The sequence below is a fragment of the Phaethon lepturus genome, unplaced genomic scaffold, assembly GCF_000687285.1.
Source record: "Phaethon lepturus isolate BGI_N335 unplaced genomic scaffold, ASM68728v1 scaffold6007, whole genome shotgun sequence".
NCBI classification, from domain to species: domain Eukaryota; kingdom Metazoa; phylum Chordata; class Aves; order Phaethontiformes; family Phaethontidae; genus Phaethon; species Phaethon lepturus.
The window spans coordinates 40069-58720 of record NW_010553970.1 but is presented as its reverse complement, the minus strand read 5'-3'; the positions used below and the strand labels follow the sequence as shown (position 1 = coordinate 58720).

Sequence of the window (18652 nt, the reverse complement as noted above, 5' to 3'; positions counted from 1 at the left end):
AAAGATATTGAACAAAACCAGCCCCAGAACTCAGCGCTGGGATGACCGGCCGCCAGCTGGATTTCATGCCATTCACAACTCTCCAGGCTCGGTTGTCCAGCCAGTTCTTTACCCAGCGGAGCCGCCAGTTTCTCCAGGAGAATGCTGTGGGAGACGCTGTCAAAGGCTTTACTAAAGTCCAGGTAGACAACATCCACAGCCTTTCCCTCATCCACCAGGCGGGTCACCTGGTCATAGAAGGAGATCAGGTTGGTCAAGCAGGACCTGCCTTTCATGAACCCATACTGGCTGGGCCTGATCCCTTGGTTGTCCTGCAGATGCCCTGTGAGCACTCTCAAGACCAACCGCTCCACGATCTTCCCCGGCATGGAGGTCAGGCTGACAGGCCTGTAGTTCCCAGGATCCTCCTTCGGCCTTTCTTGTAGATGGGTGTCACATTGGCAAGCCTCCAGTCTTCTGGGACCTCCCCTGTTAACCAGGACTGCTGATAAATGATGGAGAGTGGCTTGGCAAGCTCTTCCACCAGCTCTCTCAGTACTCTTGGGTGGACCCCATCAGGTCCCATAGACTTGTGGGTGTCCAGGTGGCTTAACAGGTCCTTAACTGTTTCCTGATGGATTATGAGGAGTTTATTGTACTCTCCATCCCCATCTTCCAGCTCAGGGAGCTGAATACCCTGCGGATACCTGGTCTGGCTATTAAAGACTGAGGCAAAGAAGGCATTAAGTACCTTAGCTTTGTCCTCATCCTTGCTGACAATGTTCCCCACCATATCCAATAAGGGATGGAGATTCTCCTTGCCTGCAATGCAGGCAACTACTGTCATGGCATGATCGCCCCATTTGCTTGGATATTTATAATAGTAGTGGTATAGTATCAAGCTGTGTATATATCACGATTCAGTGCATGTGAAAGGAAGCAAGTACCTGAAATTGTCTGTCAGAGCAAAGGCTATGGCAAAATTCAATTCTCTAAAAGTTTTAATTTTGTCCCTCGTGTAGGTTCCTTAACAAAGCCTATTCTTTTTTATCCTCTTGCTCAATGGACTGACCTAATTGTCGTGTAAGTGCATGGGGTAATGGTACCTTATTGATAACAAAACAGGTTCTTCCTTAAGTTGGTTTAGGTCAGTCATCAGCTATATTTCCTACGGATTTATAGTACCAGTGACACTTTGCTCTGAGATGAGTTAGGGAAATCATTGGGCAGAAACATCCGTGGTCTAATTCATGGCAAAAACATTAGGGATCTAAGGATGAACATGCCCTGCCTGTAAGAGGTCAAATGTTTCTATGACTTTAAAATCATGGAATTGTTTTTCCCATATGAATCTACTCAGCCTTCATATAAGTCTTTTTCCCTGTTTTTTTTTTCTTTCTCAATTTTTAGATCGTATGACGAACCATTTGGTGGAGTGTACGTATCTCTCTTTTTCTAAGACTGGTATTTCAGCTTAAAAAAATGGTCATGTTTTTGCTCAGCTAATGGTTTATCTGTCCTCATAGAGATGCATGGAGTATTGCCTGCATGCTTCTAAATAACAGCTGATTTTTGTACTTGTTCAGTGTTTACTTGCATGTGTGCAGGACTCTTAGAGTCTGTAGTAGCATCAGCGTAGCCAGAATATGAGCCGCTCCTCTTATCTGCTGCTCATCAGCAGGATCTTGCAGTTCTGGGTGTCACAGCTGCTTGATCCTGGCTCGCTCTGGACTCTAACCTCAGCTGAAGCTGTCGGGCCCTGTCACTCAGAGATGAAGTTCAACTGGAGACTGCCAGATCCAGCAGCCGTTTTTTCTCTCACCTGCAAGATCCTGCCTTTAAGAGAGGTGATTGCTTTTGGCTGCCGTCTCTAGCTAAGCTCAGCACCTAACTTCTTCACCTCTTGAAATCCAGTGGTGAGTTTTTTTAATAAATAAAGTCCTGTAGGAATTCATCAAGGTTTAAGGACCTATGTAGATTACTGAGACCAAAGATTACCAGTAATCCGTAACAAATACTATAACGCTTTGTACAAGGCTGTTTTCTGGTGGGTGTGGGTTTACTGCAGTACTAAAACAAATACAAAAGAGATGTACTGTAATATGTGGCACCATGAATAACAATAAGAAATGCTATACAATGGATGAAATTGGACTTTTATATTTTAGAAGGTCCTTTCTTGTAGCTCTAGATATCGATGAGTCTTCAGTAATGCAACTGGCAGAGATGGGTTTTCCTTTGGAAGCATGTCGGAAAGCTGTGTACTATACAGGCAACCTGGGTGCTGAAGTGGCTTTCAACTGGATCATTGCACACATGGAAGAACCAGGTCAGTGATTGGAAAGTGTAAGTTAAACTCAACTCCTGGTTGTGTAATTTGACAGTCAGTAGAAATTTTATAATGTGTGACAGAGAAACAATGGCCCCCTTCCCCACCCCAGGAAACCTGGAGGTGTGAGTGAGTTTTCCTAAGCTGCTTCTGGGATATGCAGATTTTCACCATTATACGGCATCCTCTGCCTAGAAGAAGACAACAAACCTAAGCTACACCAGAAGTACACTCTCTTGTCCTCACTGATGGTGTCGCCCAGCTGTCTGTTTCCACCCTTTGGCTAGGTACGTGCTGCTAAGGGGGAAGCTGACTTGTGGTTCAAGTGTAAGTACAAAGAATCCTGTGATCTGGATGCTTTTCTTCCATACCAGCCTCCTCTAGCTCAGGGTAGAGCATTCATGCTGTACTTAGAACTTGAGCTATCTGCTGATGGACAGCGCTGCTAGATGTTCTCCACTTCCTGTGTTTTCATCCATGCAAAATTTGGACCCATGATTCAGCACTGACTATACCTGAGCACTCCCATGCCAGGAAATTCCAGATTTGGTTGAGCTCGCACTTCACTCTGGGCATTTCTGTTGCTTGTGTAAATGGGCAATGAGTTTCACTTGGGCTTAGCTGACATATTTCGACTATGGAATCAGTTTATTTTGCATCTATGTGTGTATCAGCTGGGTTGTCTACTATTCTGGTGTCTTCATTGCTTCCCTACCAATCTTTGCAACTTTCCTGCAGTTGTTTCACCTCTGTGATGTGCCAAGTTGTTCTAGACTGCTGAGTTTGTCCACCTAGATATTTTGTAATGTGCATGTTCATCTTGTTGTTTTTAAGGCTTTCTGCACATCTAAGTCCTAAGTGGGCCAGTGAAATGAACTTACATTGATTTCAGGACTGCTTTTGAGGTCCCATTTGTTATTTGTGTTTGTTGTTGACTTTCCAGTTCAGTGGGACAAAAGAACAAACTGATGAATGTTTGTTTATTCTAGACTTTGCTGAGCCATTGGTCATATCTGCATTTGGAGAAGTTGCTTCCAGTGGGGTCACTGCATTTGGAGCTGTGGGGCTAGATAACCAACCTCCTGAAGAGATGGTTGCAATTATCATTTCCATGGGCTTCCAGAGGAATTTAGCAATTCAAGCGCTGAAGGCAACAGTGAGTTCCATGAGTTATCAGTAGCACTTGGGTTTCATGTCATACTATGTGCTTTGTACATGTGCTTGTTCAGATGCTTTTGAAATGTGTATGAAAATCCAGCTAGTGGATGGTGCACATAGAACTATTCTGTCAAAATGTGGGATGCCTGACTTGTCTGGGTTAGAGCGGGGAAGGTGGTTTGTGTGTTTCACATGAATGTTAAAGCGTGGAGGAAAGAGAGGAAAACTTAGCTTCTTTTACCACCTGTTGAGAAACAATCTGGATGCCTAAAGACTATGCATCTTCAAGATGAGAACCCAGGAACCATGGGGATTAATTGTGGGAGGATTTCTTTTCCATCTGACAAGTTTCTGCAGAGTGCTTATTGAATACTGTTTTCCATGGAGGCAGAGTATGTATCTTAAAAGTCTTAAGCGCTGTCAGATATGATCCTTACTCTGTTCAAAGACTGATGAGTGGTAGCATGATGCTAGAGAATGTATTAAAGGCTGCTTTTTTGATTGTTTGACTCGCAGAACAATAATTTGGAGCGTGCACTGGAATGGATCTTCAGCCACCCTGAACTCGAGGAAGAAAGCGAGCCTGCTTTGGACATGATGAATATGGCGAACAATGCCAATGCCAATGTCCTTGCAGAGACAGGGTCAGAGGGACCCAGGATCAAAGATGGGTCTGGAAGTAAGTTCTCGTTCAGCCTAGAACTGGCTATCATGTTGTTACATCACACCTACACCATTCCTAGAGCTCCTTTCTGTTGTGAAAGTGGTTTTTTTGGACGTGATCCAGGCAATTTGCTCCTAATCTTACTTCTGGGGCTGAGGCTGAGTCCAACTCTCACGAAGTTCTGTGGGCTGTGTTTGCTCAGAAAACTCTTTCTGTGGACTCACTGAATAACTTAAGTCCAAGTTTCTTATTGCCACAGCATATAAATCTTTCCTGGCCTAGCTTTACTTTTTGTTTTGTTGCTATATAAAAAGACAAAGAAAAGCTAGAATGTTTAAATCTTCAGAGGCTGAGCATCCTAAAGGTAATGCTGCTGTTACAGACCACCTGAGTTTCTGTCCTCCCGTGGTCTGATGGGAGATTTGATAAACCCTTCAACCAAGTTCACTATTCTAAGTATGGCAGGTATAGTTGGTATCCTGCATGTACTGCTTTGCTATTTTCTTTTGGGTTTTCTTTATTCTTTGAGATGACTCTGTCATACTACTGCTAAATAAACCACAAGATGGGGCTGATGTGCAGCAAAGTTGTGAAGTAGGCAAAGAACCTATTGTAAGTGTAAAAGCACTAGAGTACAAAAGCTCAGTGGTTCTAACATAAAGATGTTTTTTGAAGGGTCTTTAGTGACCCATTCTAATAACTGTAGTATGTTCTAAACTTGTACCTCTGATCTTGAATGTAATGGTCTTATAAAAAAAATGAACAGCCAATTTGTTTTTTGTTTCCATGGTTGCTGTTATTATATAAGAACATTCATTTCTTTGTTTCTAACATTAAAAAGATCAATCTTAAGTCTCTTGGAGACATGGGAAACATTGATTATCATTACGTTTTTTAAAAAAAAAAAAGATTTTGAATAATTATTTTTTGTGGTACCTAGCCTTTATAGACTGAGACCATTTACTGAGTGCCTGAAATCCTGATAACCAACATGATTCTGTAAAATGGCTCCAGAAAGCCCTCTCCACCAAAATCCAGGCCCCTGTCCTTATGCAATATCCTGAAAGAAGGTACCCTTTTACTTTTGGTGGTAATTTGGGTGAATGGCATGAATGGGTGGGGAGCAAAAACCAATGCTGAGTTCTCCAGAGACTCTAAGCACAAAAATTGTCCTTGTATTAAAGAAAGAGTTTTCTTTCCTGTCCTCTTTTTTATGGGCTGCTGAAATTTAAACTTCTGATTTTTGTTTGTTTCATAGGGGATCTGTGATCACACTTACAGACATAGCTAATTTGTGTGCAGAATGAACTCCATTTCTGGCACTTCTTGTGGTGCTCTCTGTGAACTAGGAATGAATCTGCTGTTTTCCCTTTCCTAGTAGGGGCTGCATCGCAGTCCTGCTGTATGTGCACAGATCTATGAGGATTTGATTTGGATTGGTTGGTTTGACAGTGAATCTAACCACTAGTTAAAGTGAGAATTTGCTGCAGTCTTAACAGAAAGTGTGTTTGGGGATGCAGAGTCTGAGTTAGGAGTGCTTAGCTGCTTCTCCAGTATTAGAAAGAAAGTTTTCCCTGGAGTCACATTGCAATGTTAGCAATAAAAGACTTATGTTCCCATTCATATTTCTTAAACAGGATACGAGCTGTTTGGGTTCATCAGCCACATGGGAACATCCACAATGAGTGGCCACTATGTTTGTCATCTCAAAAAAGACGGAAGGTGAGTGCAACTGGGAGAGACACACAAGGATGAGCAAATGTTTTCTTTGAAGCATGCATCTGTAGATAGCAGGCTGTGTATTCATAGCAGACAAAACATGCATGTTGTTACCATGTATACATTTTCCAGCAAAGAAATGAAGATTGTTACAGTCTGTAGCTGTGATAAGTCAATTTTGATCCTGCCGAGGTCTATGCTAAAATGCATCATTGGCTCTCCTGTGCTTGCTCTTCCAAATCCCTATTTGTTTTGGGGCATCAGTTCTGCATCTGACTTCATTTATCTGAGCTTCCCCCAACTTCCTTTCATTCCCCCACAATAGAAATGCATCAAACTGTGGGCTGATATACTGGTATTGCTAATGCTGCGGTGCTATCTTGGCCATGATTTTGATATGTTCCTATTATTAGGCCCTGGGAATCCCTTATTTTCCTTCAGTTGAACTGTAACTACACATTCCTCTGCACGTCCCTCTTCCTTTTCAGTTCCTGACTCTGCCAGTAAACCTGCTTCAGCTGTTTCGCTGATATTTTGTTCTTGTTGCAGTGCCTAATTTTAGATTTTAGGCTCTTTGAAGTTTGGTTTTGAGAAGTACCTGATAAACTTGTGATGATTTTTATACACATGGAATGTGACCAATCTTGTTTTCATTTCAGATGGGTGATCTACAATGACCTTAGAGTCTGTGCCTCAGAACGACCTCCCAAAGACCTGGGCTACATTTATTTTTACCACAGGATACCAAGTTAGGCCTCAAATCTATTACCTGGCCTTAAGAAGCCGCAAGCCTTTTTAACCTGCCCAAAAAAGCATACAATAAAAAAGAAAATCTAAAACCAACAGAAGACCCCTAACGCTTGGGCTGCCAAAAAGCAAAGGAAAACATGGGATATTTATAGTTTATTTAAAAACAGTCATTTGATGCCACCTTAAGTGTTAGAGGGAAAATTTCTATTAGGTGGTATATAGTACGTTGTTTTAAATTTATATGCCTTAAAGGATACCTTAAGACCATGCAGATTACTGGTGGAGTTTGCAGTTGGTATATGGAGAAAACAGAAGTTTGAGTTGAACAAAAATAGTCCAGTTCAGCCCAGCTCCTGCCCCTTCTGTCCATGCATCTGTTTAAGACGAGGGAGAAATACTTGCATCTTTGGTAACTGGGAGCCAGTGTTTTCAACCAGTCTAGACCATGTAGAGAAATCATATCACATATAAAGTTGGAGGGAGGGGGTGTGTGAGTGTCATCTTTGAATGCAGCAGAATGTCTTCTTTGAGAGATGGTTTTCAATAGAGTGAGAAAAGTCAACTAAAGTTGTATCTGTTGGAATTCAGTTTATCGTATTTTGGTTTGCCTTTTTGATATATAAACCTAAGAAACTAATGGAGAAGGAAGCATTCTCCTGTCAGTGCCCTGTATGTTTTCTGCCAAAGAGAAATAGTAGATTTTATTTTTGCAGACATAGGATTCTTCATCGTATCTTTGTTTTGCAAGTTATTCCAACAGATTCCGGATTACAGATGGCTAAAAGAAGCAGACCATAAAATTAAATGCATACCCTCAGGAAAGACAAGGCTATTATTTAAATGTTATTTTCTTATGAAGGAGGTAAAGAAGGGGTTAATGTCCCATTATATTTATTTCAGGGAAACTTGCATTAAGACCACTCACATTCCAGCTGAAATCAGCTCCCTGACAAAGTACTCACAGCGCAATTCTGTTTTCTGCCAAAGATTGCTTAAATATTAGTTCTATCCATGAGTGGGGAAATGGCTTAGTAAAATTGCTGATATATTGATCTGCCCCCTCTCTTCCTTTAAAAAAAAAAAAAACAATGAAAACCACCCCCCCCACAAAACCAAAACAACAAAAAAACCCACCTTGAAATGATGTTTCAGCTTTCTTAAAACTTGCAAACACACCAATAATCTGATCTCTTCAATAGACACCTTCTAAAAGGGGTTTTGTATCTCTGGCAGGGATGAAGGGGTATGTAGGTAAGGGCTGGCCTTTCCTGTCTTTCTTTTTTTGGGTGTTACTTCAGTTTGTGTCACAGGCAAGAACACATATGTGGGTTTTTAAATTTTATTTGAAAACACTAATTGTAGAAAAAATACAACAGTGAGTGTGAAACCTCTCATGATTCCAAAAAATCCCCAAAGGTTTACAGTGTTGGCCACTGCCTAGAGAGTGTTGCTGGAGTTGCTTCGTATAATCTTACTGAGCCCTCAAAATTGGAACAGTCAGAAAAAATAGGAAAAAACAGTCCTCCTTAGAGCGTGCAAGAGAGGCAGGGAGGTGTAATTATGTTTTCTCTGCAGACAGTGCCTGCAAGTTTAATAGCAAAATTCAGCCAGCTACACACTACAGAAGAGAAGCCAAATTAAAAATCTGTTTATGAGTAGGGCATTTTATTTTTTCTAGCGCTTGGGGAAAATTAGTTCTCCCTCTGGTGATATAGTAACCTCATGCAGAGCCAAAAACACTGATTTTTTTTTTTAATCAGTTTTTGATCTTAAAAGATTATGAGAGAAATTCTAGTGGAATAATTCTGTGGACTGTAAATGGTGCCTAATTGCTGGGAAAGCTTCCTGCACTTAGTGCTCTTACTGACACAAAAGAACGGCATCCTAGCACATTTGTAAGTGGCTCCTGTGAGATTCAGCTGCCTTGTAATTATTGAGCCACCAGTTCTGGACAAAATAAAAGCTGCCAGTAGGTCTTTTTCTTCTTCCAGATTTTGAATATTTGTATATTTCACCAAAAATGCCAGATTTGAAAATGGGATCGGCAAATTATGCAGTGATACAACTTCTATTTAAAGTGAAAGAACAAAACTTCCATATATTTATGTTTAGGCTTCTTCATTCTGGCAGTAGAAAAAGGACAAAAGGCCTCTCTTTCCTTTTCTTTTTTCTTTTTTAATTTTTTTGAATGCCCAGTTATATTCCAAGGAAGTTCAACACAACAGCTTCCCTCTTGCCTCATGAACTTAAAGGGCTATTTATAAACTAACAAGATCTGGTGGCCACTAGCTTTTTATTTAGAAACCTCAGGTAAATAAAGGCCAACAGAGTTGTTCCAATGTTCATTATTAAACTGGAAGTATGGCTGGTCTTGTAGGATTAAGGATGGACCTTGGACTCATGCGAACCATTTGTCTGGTACATCTTAAAACTGGAATGGCTGTGGGACTGATTGATCTCAGTTAATAGCAGGTGCACTTAGAAAGATGGCAGATTTCTAAGTAAATTGGAACAGGTAAATGAAAGGGGAGAGCCATTTGCTGGCTGTGATAGGTGAACTGTAGGAGCTTGGTTTCTGAAATTCTTTTCAGTTCATTACTCTAGTGTACTGCCTGCCTAAACTACCAAGTGGGTCAGAAGTGCAGGGAACAGTTTAGGGGAAAGGCTTACAGATTTTCTAAAATTTAGCACTTGGAAGCATGTTAAAATTTTGCAGCTGTTTGAGGAATTATCTCCCAAGGTAGTGGCTTCCCTTCTTTTTCAAATGTCCAGTAAAGTCATATCACTTTTGTGATGGGATACATGTGAAGACCATCATGAATCTGGAGGAGCAGGATGTAAACTCTGACTCTTCAGCCTAATGTTGGGGAGAGGAGTTTGGGTTTTTTTTTCTTTGTGTTTTGTCATTTTTAAACTTCAGCATGCAGAAGCCACAGTCAAACAGAATGCACTGAACAGATGACTATTATCAGGCTTTGCCTGCTAGAATTTGTATGCACTTAATTGTGCTGGGCCATGCCTCAGTGCACAACCTGGGCAGTGGCTGATGGGGAAACTGGTGTGTGTCTGGGTACTGTAATAGCTGTTGCAGGGTTAGGGTTGTGCTGAGAGCTTCTTGACAAAAAAGGGTGGAGGAGGAAAAATCACTGAGTTGTTTGAGACAGTCTAACCGGAGAATTATGGCAAGCCAGGACTTGGCAGCAAATAATGCTCTTTTTTTTCTCAGACTGATCTTTACTTTTTCGTATGATACATTTAGGTTAGGAGAGTGGAAGGAAAAAAAACTCAACAACTCTTCCTTGTTTTTCTTTCCCCCTCTCATTCCCAGCAGCACGCTTGATCCAGTAGACCCCTCATTCTGAGTCACAATCCCCAGTCTCCACATGCAGACACAAACTCCTGTTTAATATTCCTAGCTAAAATATAATTACGATAAGAATTTAATTTATTCAAAGCTATGGTTTAAAAACAAGCCTAAGTGTTTCTGGACTACTATCACTTGTAATTCTACTGGGTTCAGTGGCATTACTTCTGACTTGCTTTGGTGTAACTGAAACCAGAATCAGGCCATTTTCTTTGACTCAAGCAGCCTCCACTGGGTCATAGTGCACACTCTGAATACAGAGGCAACCAGAGTTCGTTAGATTGTTTTAGAAGCATCTCCAATTCATTCCTTTTGTTCTCCATCCTGGCAGCAGCCATTTTTTTTCTTCTTTGCTGTTTTCATGCATTGAAAGACTATGCAAAATATGTAACTGGACATGATTTTTCATTCTTTTTCCATTGCCCTTCCTACCTTACTGGCTGAGATCAGTTTCTGATTTCTGTTCACTTTTCAGTGGTTTTACTGTTGTATCCTGGAAGTGTCTGTACTGGTTTACTTTGCACCATTCAGAGTTGTTTGCTTGAAGCACTGTTAACATTTTGGAGAGTATTTGTCTGAGATGAGAAAGGTTGTGAATGACGTTGTTGCAACTGTTTTAAATTAAAAAGAAATATTCTCACATCTTGTGATTGTGGATTCTTGCTTCTTTATTTCCTGTCTGAACGGAAGAGAAATAGACTATGTTTTGATGCTCCCTCTTTTCTTATTCTTTATGATCATGTTTGGCGTTTTACTTAAAAAACCTGCATAGGGAACAAAGAGATTTATGAAAGTCTTGATTTCTTGTGGGTTATAGCACTTGTATGGATGGAAAAAAATAAAATAAAAATCCCCAAGCCCTGAGAGGATATAAAACATGGCAAAAATAGAAAATAAGATTTAAAGTAAGATTTTTTTATTTGTTTGTTTTAGCTTTTAGGCCAGCTGATGCTCTTTGAACACAAGAGCTCACAATGTTCATGTGGAAGAGTGTTGTCATTTCACTCCCAAACTTCTCCTGTTCAATCGTAGTTTTATCTTATCTGTAACTTCTCATACTCATTTAGAAATTTGACCTGTTGTTCAATAAAGGAGCAGTCTTTTTTCCTCATGTGTAAGGGCTTTACATAGCAGTGTGACCACTGGGACTCTTTGGTAGATGCAAGAATAGGCCAAAAAAGAAGACTGAGGGGTTCCAACCCTTTCATCTTTTTATAGGATCATGGGACTGGAGGAGAGATAAGCGGTAAACCTACCCAGCTATGAGTGACATTTCCTGACATGGAAGTAGAGGCCATGCAAATTGCTGAATGATAAGAAAGGTAGAGATGATTCAGCTCCTGAAGTCCAAATTTAATGATCTATTTTGGTTTCTTTTCTATCACAGATGTCCTTTGTGACCATGGCAAGTCATGCCGCACTGTGTTCACACCACTTATAGCAACTGGAAGAGGTGTGAGAGTGTGGCTCCTTGTGCAAGCTAAAGGGCCCTGTCCAGACCTCATGCAAGAATTTCCTGTATAGGATCTGTGCCCATTAACTTTTGTGGACTGCTTGTGGAAGGCAGTATTAGATAACTGACAAGTTGACACTGCTTCTTTGTTGGTAAATTTGAACAGCAAGAACTAAGCTAACCTTAACATCTCCTGGCAAAACGTGCCAGTGCAAAAAGTAACGTGTTACTTGCTTGCTAAGTGTTAGTGTCTTTTTAGTGTCTGTTCCCCTTTCCTCTTTGGGAGAGGGTTTTGGTTAAAGCCATAGGCAGCCACCTGGCTTTTCTGACAGAGCTTTCCTTCTTCAGGCAAACTGTGGCTGTATTTTCTGGGTTTTTTTTCCTGGAGCAACCCATGTGTCCATTGTGAGTGTCAGCCTTCAGATCCGTGCCAATGTTGTCCTGCTTTGTCAATAGCCCTCGATAACTGCAACTGTCACAGCCCCCTTCCTGGCTGTCATGTTGTCTGTCCACAGTGGGGCACAGGAATTTTAGGCCCCTTTCATGTCTGTGCTTGTTTCAGCATCCCATAGCAAAGGTATAGAGATAATGTCATTTTCGCTCTGTCAGCTCTTTCACCTCATCACATGAAAGCCAAAACTGAAAAATACCACTAGCCAACTCCCACTATGGTTTATGGGAAGTTGCTTGAGTAACGATTTCAATCACTGAAAGTTGGCTTTGTTTTCTCGGAAAGATTGTGTTGTCATTATTATTACTTCTGTTTTAATTTTGAAATGTGCAGTTGCATGATCTTCAGGAAAAATTCTGATTTACTTTTTTCCCTTTTTCCTCATATAGAGTATATGTGCAAAATCCTTTGGGCCAGACCTCAGCTAATATAAATTCCAGTTGTAAGTATAATTGATCAACATGTTGAAATAAAAATAAATCTATCTCACAATAACAATAAATTTATTAAAAATGTTTGGTAATTTCTGAAAAAAGCCTCTTCTGGGCTTAATTTTTAAGCAGAGAAGCATATTCACATCATAAACAATAGGACAGAAGGCCTCATTAAAAAAAAAATCCTTTATTTCACTTGGAGAAGTAAGTCCTTTTCAGTTCATGTAATTATAGTGAAGACCATTTTCAAATTGAAAAGAGATTTTGAAATATTTGAAGCCACAGACAAAGTTTATTTTTAAAACATACTTAAAAATTGCACAGTTATAAATACAGGTAAATAAATACATTTTAATATGTGGAAAAGAACCCAAGGAAGGCATGCTTCCATTACAGTACAAAAATACTACATTAGATGTGGTGCTCTGCAAATAGTTATCTATAACCTTAATAAATTTAATACATCCAATATGCACATCGTTCATTTTTGAGGAAATAGCTTATTTTAAAGAGCAGTGCAAGGAAACATCAGATTAAAGCATCAGTAAACTACAGTTCTGTGTTTAATATTATACACAGCTGATAATGCACTAAGTATACAGAGGCAAAGTTATCTGTAGTAAGAAACTAATCTTTTACTCCATGTGTCCTTACAAACTCAGATTCTCAATCTGAGTCAATATGAACCTTTGTAACGGAATGTAAACATTCAGGTGTAGGGCTGAACTCCCACCTCCGCATCCACCGCCCACCTCACTGCTAAGCCTTGCACCTACACTTAACTATCAACACAAAAAGTTAAGTGAGCAATGTAAGTCTCTGCAGCAGCAGGGCTCTTCAGATGGCCCAGGCAAAAGTATCTGCCAACCCTATAGTCTCTTCTTTCTTGTATGTTGGCTTAAAAATAAAGCCAAAAAAACTGATGCAAGATTGCAAAGGTTTTCAAACAGTTTACAGCATATAGAAGAAGCCACACAGAATGCCTCTCAAAACTGTATAGTCTTATTTTACTCTATATATGTTATACTCTGATATATAAAATATATTTATAAATATTTTGATTTTTATGAATTCACAGTAGATTACTGATATTAAAAAGGCTATTTAAAGTTTTAGCCAATGTTGATGTCATTCTGTAAATGTGGAAGGGCAAAAAAGATCAAAGCACATTGTCTTGACCATGCAAGCTTGCTCAATGGGCTGTCACATGTGCAAGCATTTGTAAAGTTACACCTTATTTTAGGAAACTTCAGATTCCTTGTGTCTCTTTCCCATGCCTAATACCTATTGCTTTGTGGGCTGAGGCTCTGAAACTTTCTGTGGATTGTGACATGCTTGTTTTTCATTTTGCCTAGGTTTGTTCAAAGTGTCAGTGATCTCTTCACGCATGGCGCTCCTTTTCTCTGGTTTATTTCACCAGTCCCAAAATAGTAGAACTATTATGAAGGAATCTGATTTCTAGCCTAGATGAGCTTTGAATAGTAGATTATATTGTATTGCATACCCACCATTTTTTTCCACAATGTGCAGTGCATTTTGTCTATCACTTCTATCTGTGAATACTCATTATTTTATAAACATTTATTACATAAATTCACTGTGCAGACTGCTAAGCTGACAACACTGGTGACCACAAATCTCAGTTTTTCAGCTGTGCAGGTTATTTGTGCTAAGTACTAACATGTCTCATATTGCAGATGCACATTTGGGCAAAAGATATCTACAACCAATTTATGTTTCACTCCAGTTCTCACTGGCTCCGAGGCAATGATTTAGGCCTCACACTTTCCCTCTGTGGCTGCCAGTAATCTTAGTTTTTATTTCTGTCGTGGTGGCTTTTGTGTTATGGAGGCCCATGCTCTATTGATGTTCATAGGATCACCTGGCTGATCTGTTGGTGTTGACAGGGTCCTCCTTTTCATGGAACACACAGGCCCAAGTTTTCTAAATTGGCTCATTAGCTCTTCATGCTTAACTTGATGTTCTGAGCTTTCAGATGAGTTAAGTGTCTGCAGCTGAAATCAGTGGATGCAGCATATACTCAGATCCTGTGAAGTTTTACATCTACATATTTCGAAAAGGTTAGTCAGACACTGAGCTGCCTTCAGAGCTAGTGGGCAAGTTTAAAAAGTCTGGCCATGGTAAGTGTAGACAGAGACAATAGTTGTTTCACTGTTTTTGTGAATCTTTTTCTCTGGTTTGGTGCTATCTGGTTTAGACTTGAGAAGAAAATGTGAAAATCCGAATATCTGTCTTCACTGTGAAAGCTGCGCACATTTAGCTTTTTAATTCTTAAGAGGATCCTAAAACATGTCTGCAAAAGCTCTTACTACTGATGTCTGTCAGTAATTAAACACCTGAAGCAAACATGAAATCCACAACACGAAGTGATTTCTAAGGATGGGATTTAAAAAGGGCTCTGTGTTTGGTCTAACCTGTTCCAAAAAACATGAACAACTCAGTTTTGATTTTGACAGATGCAAAGTACTTTTAAAATACCCCACTGAAGGTACCAATCAATAGTTTAAAAATACCCTAGGTGTGGGCCTTCTGCATGCATTCTGTAAATGTACACTCAAGAAGCATTGCTGCATGTTTTGTGTTGTATTTCAGTGTGGTTATTTGTTAATGTAGTTGCATGCAGTATTGTCATGTGAGGTTTTTTCATTTGAACCTCTCTCTCGATATTTTTACAAGTGCTGTGATTTATCAGATCATAAGAAAATACCATTAGATACAGATATGTATGTGTGTTTACGTAAAGATCAAATCAATTCTTCAAACTGACATAAACCAGTCTATTGCAACAAGGTTTCTAGGGTCGTTACAGTTTAAAGAGAACAGCAAGAAATGAGACGATTGCTTTCATTGCAAAGCCTCACTCCATAAATAATCATGTTGATTTCGGTGCCTTTTCAGCATGTGCAGTGGTATCCAGGGCCAGCCCTTGTCCAGTAACTGAATTCATGCACATGAGCTGACCGTGCAAAGTGCTGAGCACTCCTGTGAAGACTACAGACTTTTGATGCTCAGCAGCTTGATGGATCAGACTTATAGGTTATAAATATGCAGAAAGCTTTGCAGGGGAGAGGGACAGTCACAAGCTGGCATTAGGAAAGCATTTTTTTAATTGCATGAAATATGAAAGAGAAGAAAGACTCAAAAACTTAGAATCACCTGGCAGTGATAAATCGCCTCTGGAGAAGGAGGGTAGTAACAAGAAGGGGAAATGGGTGGGAGATGATGATAAACCACTGCAGCACTCTAATTTGGCATTACCCCATAGATGCTGTACATTTGTCATCCTGCAATGTTTCTTAATCTCTTGTCTGCTGAAATTGCTAGTCTCTATGTAAAACTGCTTCCTTAGGCCTGCAGAACCTTGTGTTTGTGTGTTACCTTTACCCGAGTGGTGACCTCATCCATGCAGCCTGTGAGGTGGCGGCATTCCACTGCTCTCATGCAGTGCCATCATGTGCAGTGGCTGTTATTTGCCCACCTGGGTAAGTCAGGGATGGCAAGAGGTTTTGACTTGGTCGAGCTCACAGGGAGCACTGAGAGCAGGACCGATTTCCTGTTTATCGCTCTCAGGCTCAATCTGCTAGTGTTCAGCAGCCGCCTTACTTATCCTACCTCATGACCAGTTAGAAGTATGAGTAGATTAATTTCCTCTTCAGGGTGTTAATATGCTGCAGCCTCCTCACAGGTTTCCTCTTGCTGTTTCAGGCAAATATACATGCTTGCCACCAAATATTTAAGAAACACAACGAGGAGGTCAGATCAAAGCTGTATCTAATCCTGCCTTTTGCACTGACAATGCTTGGCAGTGGGGACTAAAGGAGGACAATAAAGCCCAGGATATTGAAGTCCTCAGAAGTATCAAGAGCTGCTGAGACTGACATGTTTGAGGTGAGCTCAGTCACTGGCCGGTCTCCCACACAGAGCAGACCAGAACTGGTGTCTAGTTTGAGATGTGCCACTATCCCCTTCTAAGTCTGTCTGCTTTAGTCTTTACCTCACACAGAGTCTCGGTCAGTGGTATGGGGTTACCTGGCCATAGGCTATCTACAACAGGAGAGAACAGTTGGGACAATGTCCAAGAGTGTACACAGTCTCTGTGGATAGGCTTTGTAGCCTGTGTCCTGTACAGAAGAACTGCTTGTGATGAACTGGGGGGCTGAGTATCCCCTTGGGAGGCAGAGTTCTGCCCCAGTGACTTGCTTCTAGGTTTACACAGACAACTCTCCTTGTACCAGTCACGTGGATGTGCACATGTATCAGCAGATGAATGCAGTTTTGAGCAGTGCACCCCAGGGTAAATCAAAAGCTACATACTTTGTCTGTTCTTTTTGGGAAGGCTAGAAGTTGCATTAGGTTTTCCTAACAGAATTGCTGTGTTACTCATCCACATGCTAGAAGAGAATAGGTTTAGTGAACTGCCATCAGTATCAAATGCCCCTTGTCATTCTGACTCTGAGAATTCAAGCAGTTAAGGGGTTTTTTTATTTGAAAGGTATAAAAATAAAGCTCCTGAACAGCTAATTCCTCTGGATAAGCATTGATTATCCTACAGCACAGCACAGAGGATATTCTAAAAGAACTTGTGTGATGGCAGGGCATCAAGGCAAAATCTAAGCACATATGCCTTTGCTTTACAGCCTCATCTCAAAGCTGCCTCTCTTCTCTCTCATCACTTTCCAGATTCAATTGCACTGCACCTTCTGCTCTGCCTTGTCAATAAAGAGCTGTCATCACACATCGCTGTCAAAGCAAAAGAGCAAACTGTTGTCAGCAGATATGCATACAGCAGCCCACTTAGCTAAAATTATATTCCCAGTCAGTCCTTGATAGCCAATCCTTAGAGAAAGTTGCAGGAATCCAGTTATGAAATGTTTGATAAATAGGAATATATATGTAAACAATTAATTAATAAAGCACTATTGAAAAAAATTCTTGTAGCTGTTTCAGCATCTCTATTCTGTGGGAGTGAGAGGTAAGCCTTTTATTTTTTTAATGAGAATTGATTATTTTTATTTAACAAACTGTAGTTGGTGATTAGATGCTGTGATTACACTGTCTTACATGGAATTTTCCTTTAAGTGGTTGCTCAAAATAACAGACAGCTGCAAGAAACTTTAGGTTTGCACTGGTGAAACTGTCCAATTCCCACAGAGCTTCTTTCTCTGTCATCTCTGCAGTTGGATATTTTTTTTTTAGCTAGCTGATTGAGCTGGGTTTTTCTTTTAATGCTGCTTATAGGAAATGTGCTATTGGTCCCACTTTAACACATTCCAGTCGCCACCCTGCACATTGAATTCCTGACCACAGATCAACACAGTAGCCATCTAATTACACCTTTTATCTTTCCATATTTAGGAAGAATATTAAAAATAACAGCAACTGAAAATTACCTCCTTAAAATTGCTATTCCTGTCTTTGATTGACACATTCACCTTGAGCTAAATGTGTTTGACTGTAGCCGAATCAATCCATTCATCGTGTGGCACTGTACTGCCCTCAGTACTATTCCCCATTCATCCAATCAGGGAAAATTAAGATGGTGTGTGTGTATATATATATATAAAAGCACACACACACACACACATTTTTAAGCAGCTACAAGTACTGATGTTATCTAAGGATTTAGACTGCTGTCATGGAGGTCACTGAGACTTCTGCTGCTGTTTGCCATAACAGCAGGATCAAATCTTAGTCTCAATCCTACAAGCATTATATAGAACCATTTTTTTCCGGGAAAATTTTCCCTTGAGCATGGTCTGCAGGTATTAACTCCTATGAAGACTTTTCTTCATTTGCAATAAAGATCTGTGGTTTATTATGTTGTGAAATGACATAATTCACATACAATATGTGTGTGCATGCACATGCATGTATGTGTGTAGTACCTAATGGATGCATAATAGAATAATCTTCCTACTAGATATTTCAGTTTATATTGTATTGCATTTTTTATACATAAGAATATTGAAGACCCTCTCATCACATCTCAGGAAATTATATTTGGTCCTTTATGCCAACAAGGCTATCCTGAACATTCTGTTGTAAGTAAAATAAAAGCATAGCACTATTTTATAAAAACAAAGAATGAAGTGCGTAAGGACAGAGATAGGTGCAGATCCTGCTGTGAGCTCCTTTGAAGAAGACATACTCTGTCCAAGATCAGGGATAGCTAGTTTAAACAGCAACAGTTATAGTGCAGATTACCACTTCTGCTGGCAACACTTGGCCTTACCGATGTACACGGCCTAATCCCATAGACCTCCATGTACAATGTTCCTCTTAACATTGCGCATGGTTTACAACTCTATGAGCCTGCAGAATTGGGCCCAA

General features: G+C 40.2%; 1 protein-coding gene across 1 annotated transcript; it reads left to right on the top strand.

Moving 5' to 3' along the window:
• Positions 1 to 2168: 2168 nt before the first annotated feature.
• On the top strand, positions 2169 to 6658 carry USP13 (ubiquitin specific peptidase 13 (isopeptidase T-3)). The gene is made up of 5 exons (XM_010291674.1): positions 2169 to 2308; positions 3298 to 3464; positions 3983 to 4145; positions 5768 to 5852; positions 6509 to 6658. The coding sequence occupies exons 1-5, from the start codon at positions 2191 to 2193 to the stop codon at positions 6600 to 6602; spliced, it is 627 nt and encodes a 208-aa protein (XP_010289976.1). The 5' UTR covers positions 2169 to 2190; the 3' UTR covers positions 6603 to 6658.
• Positions 6659 to 18652: the final 11994 nt, after the last annotated feature.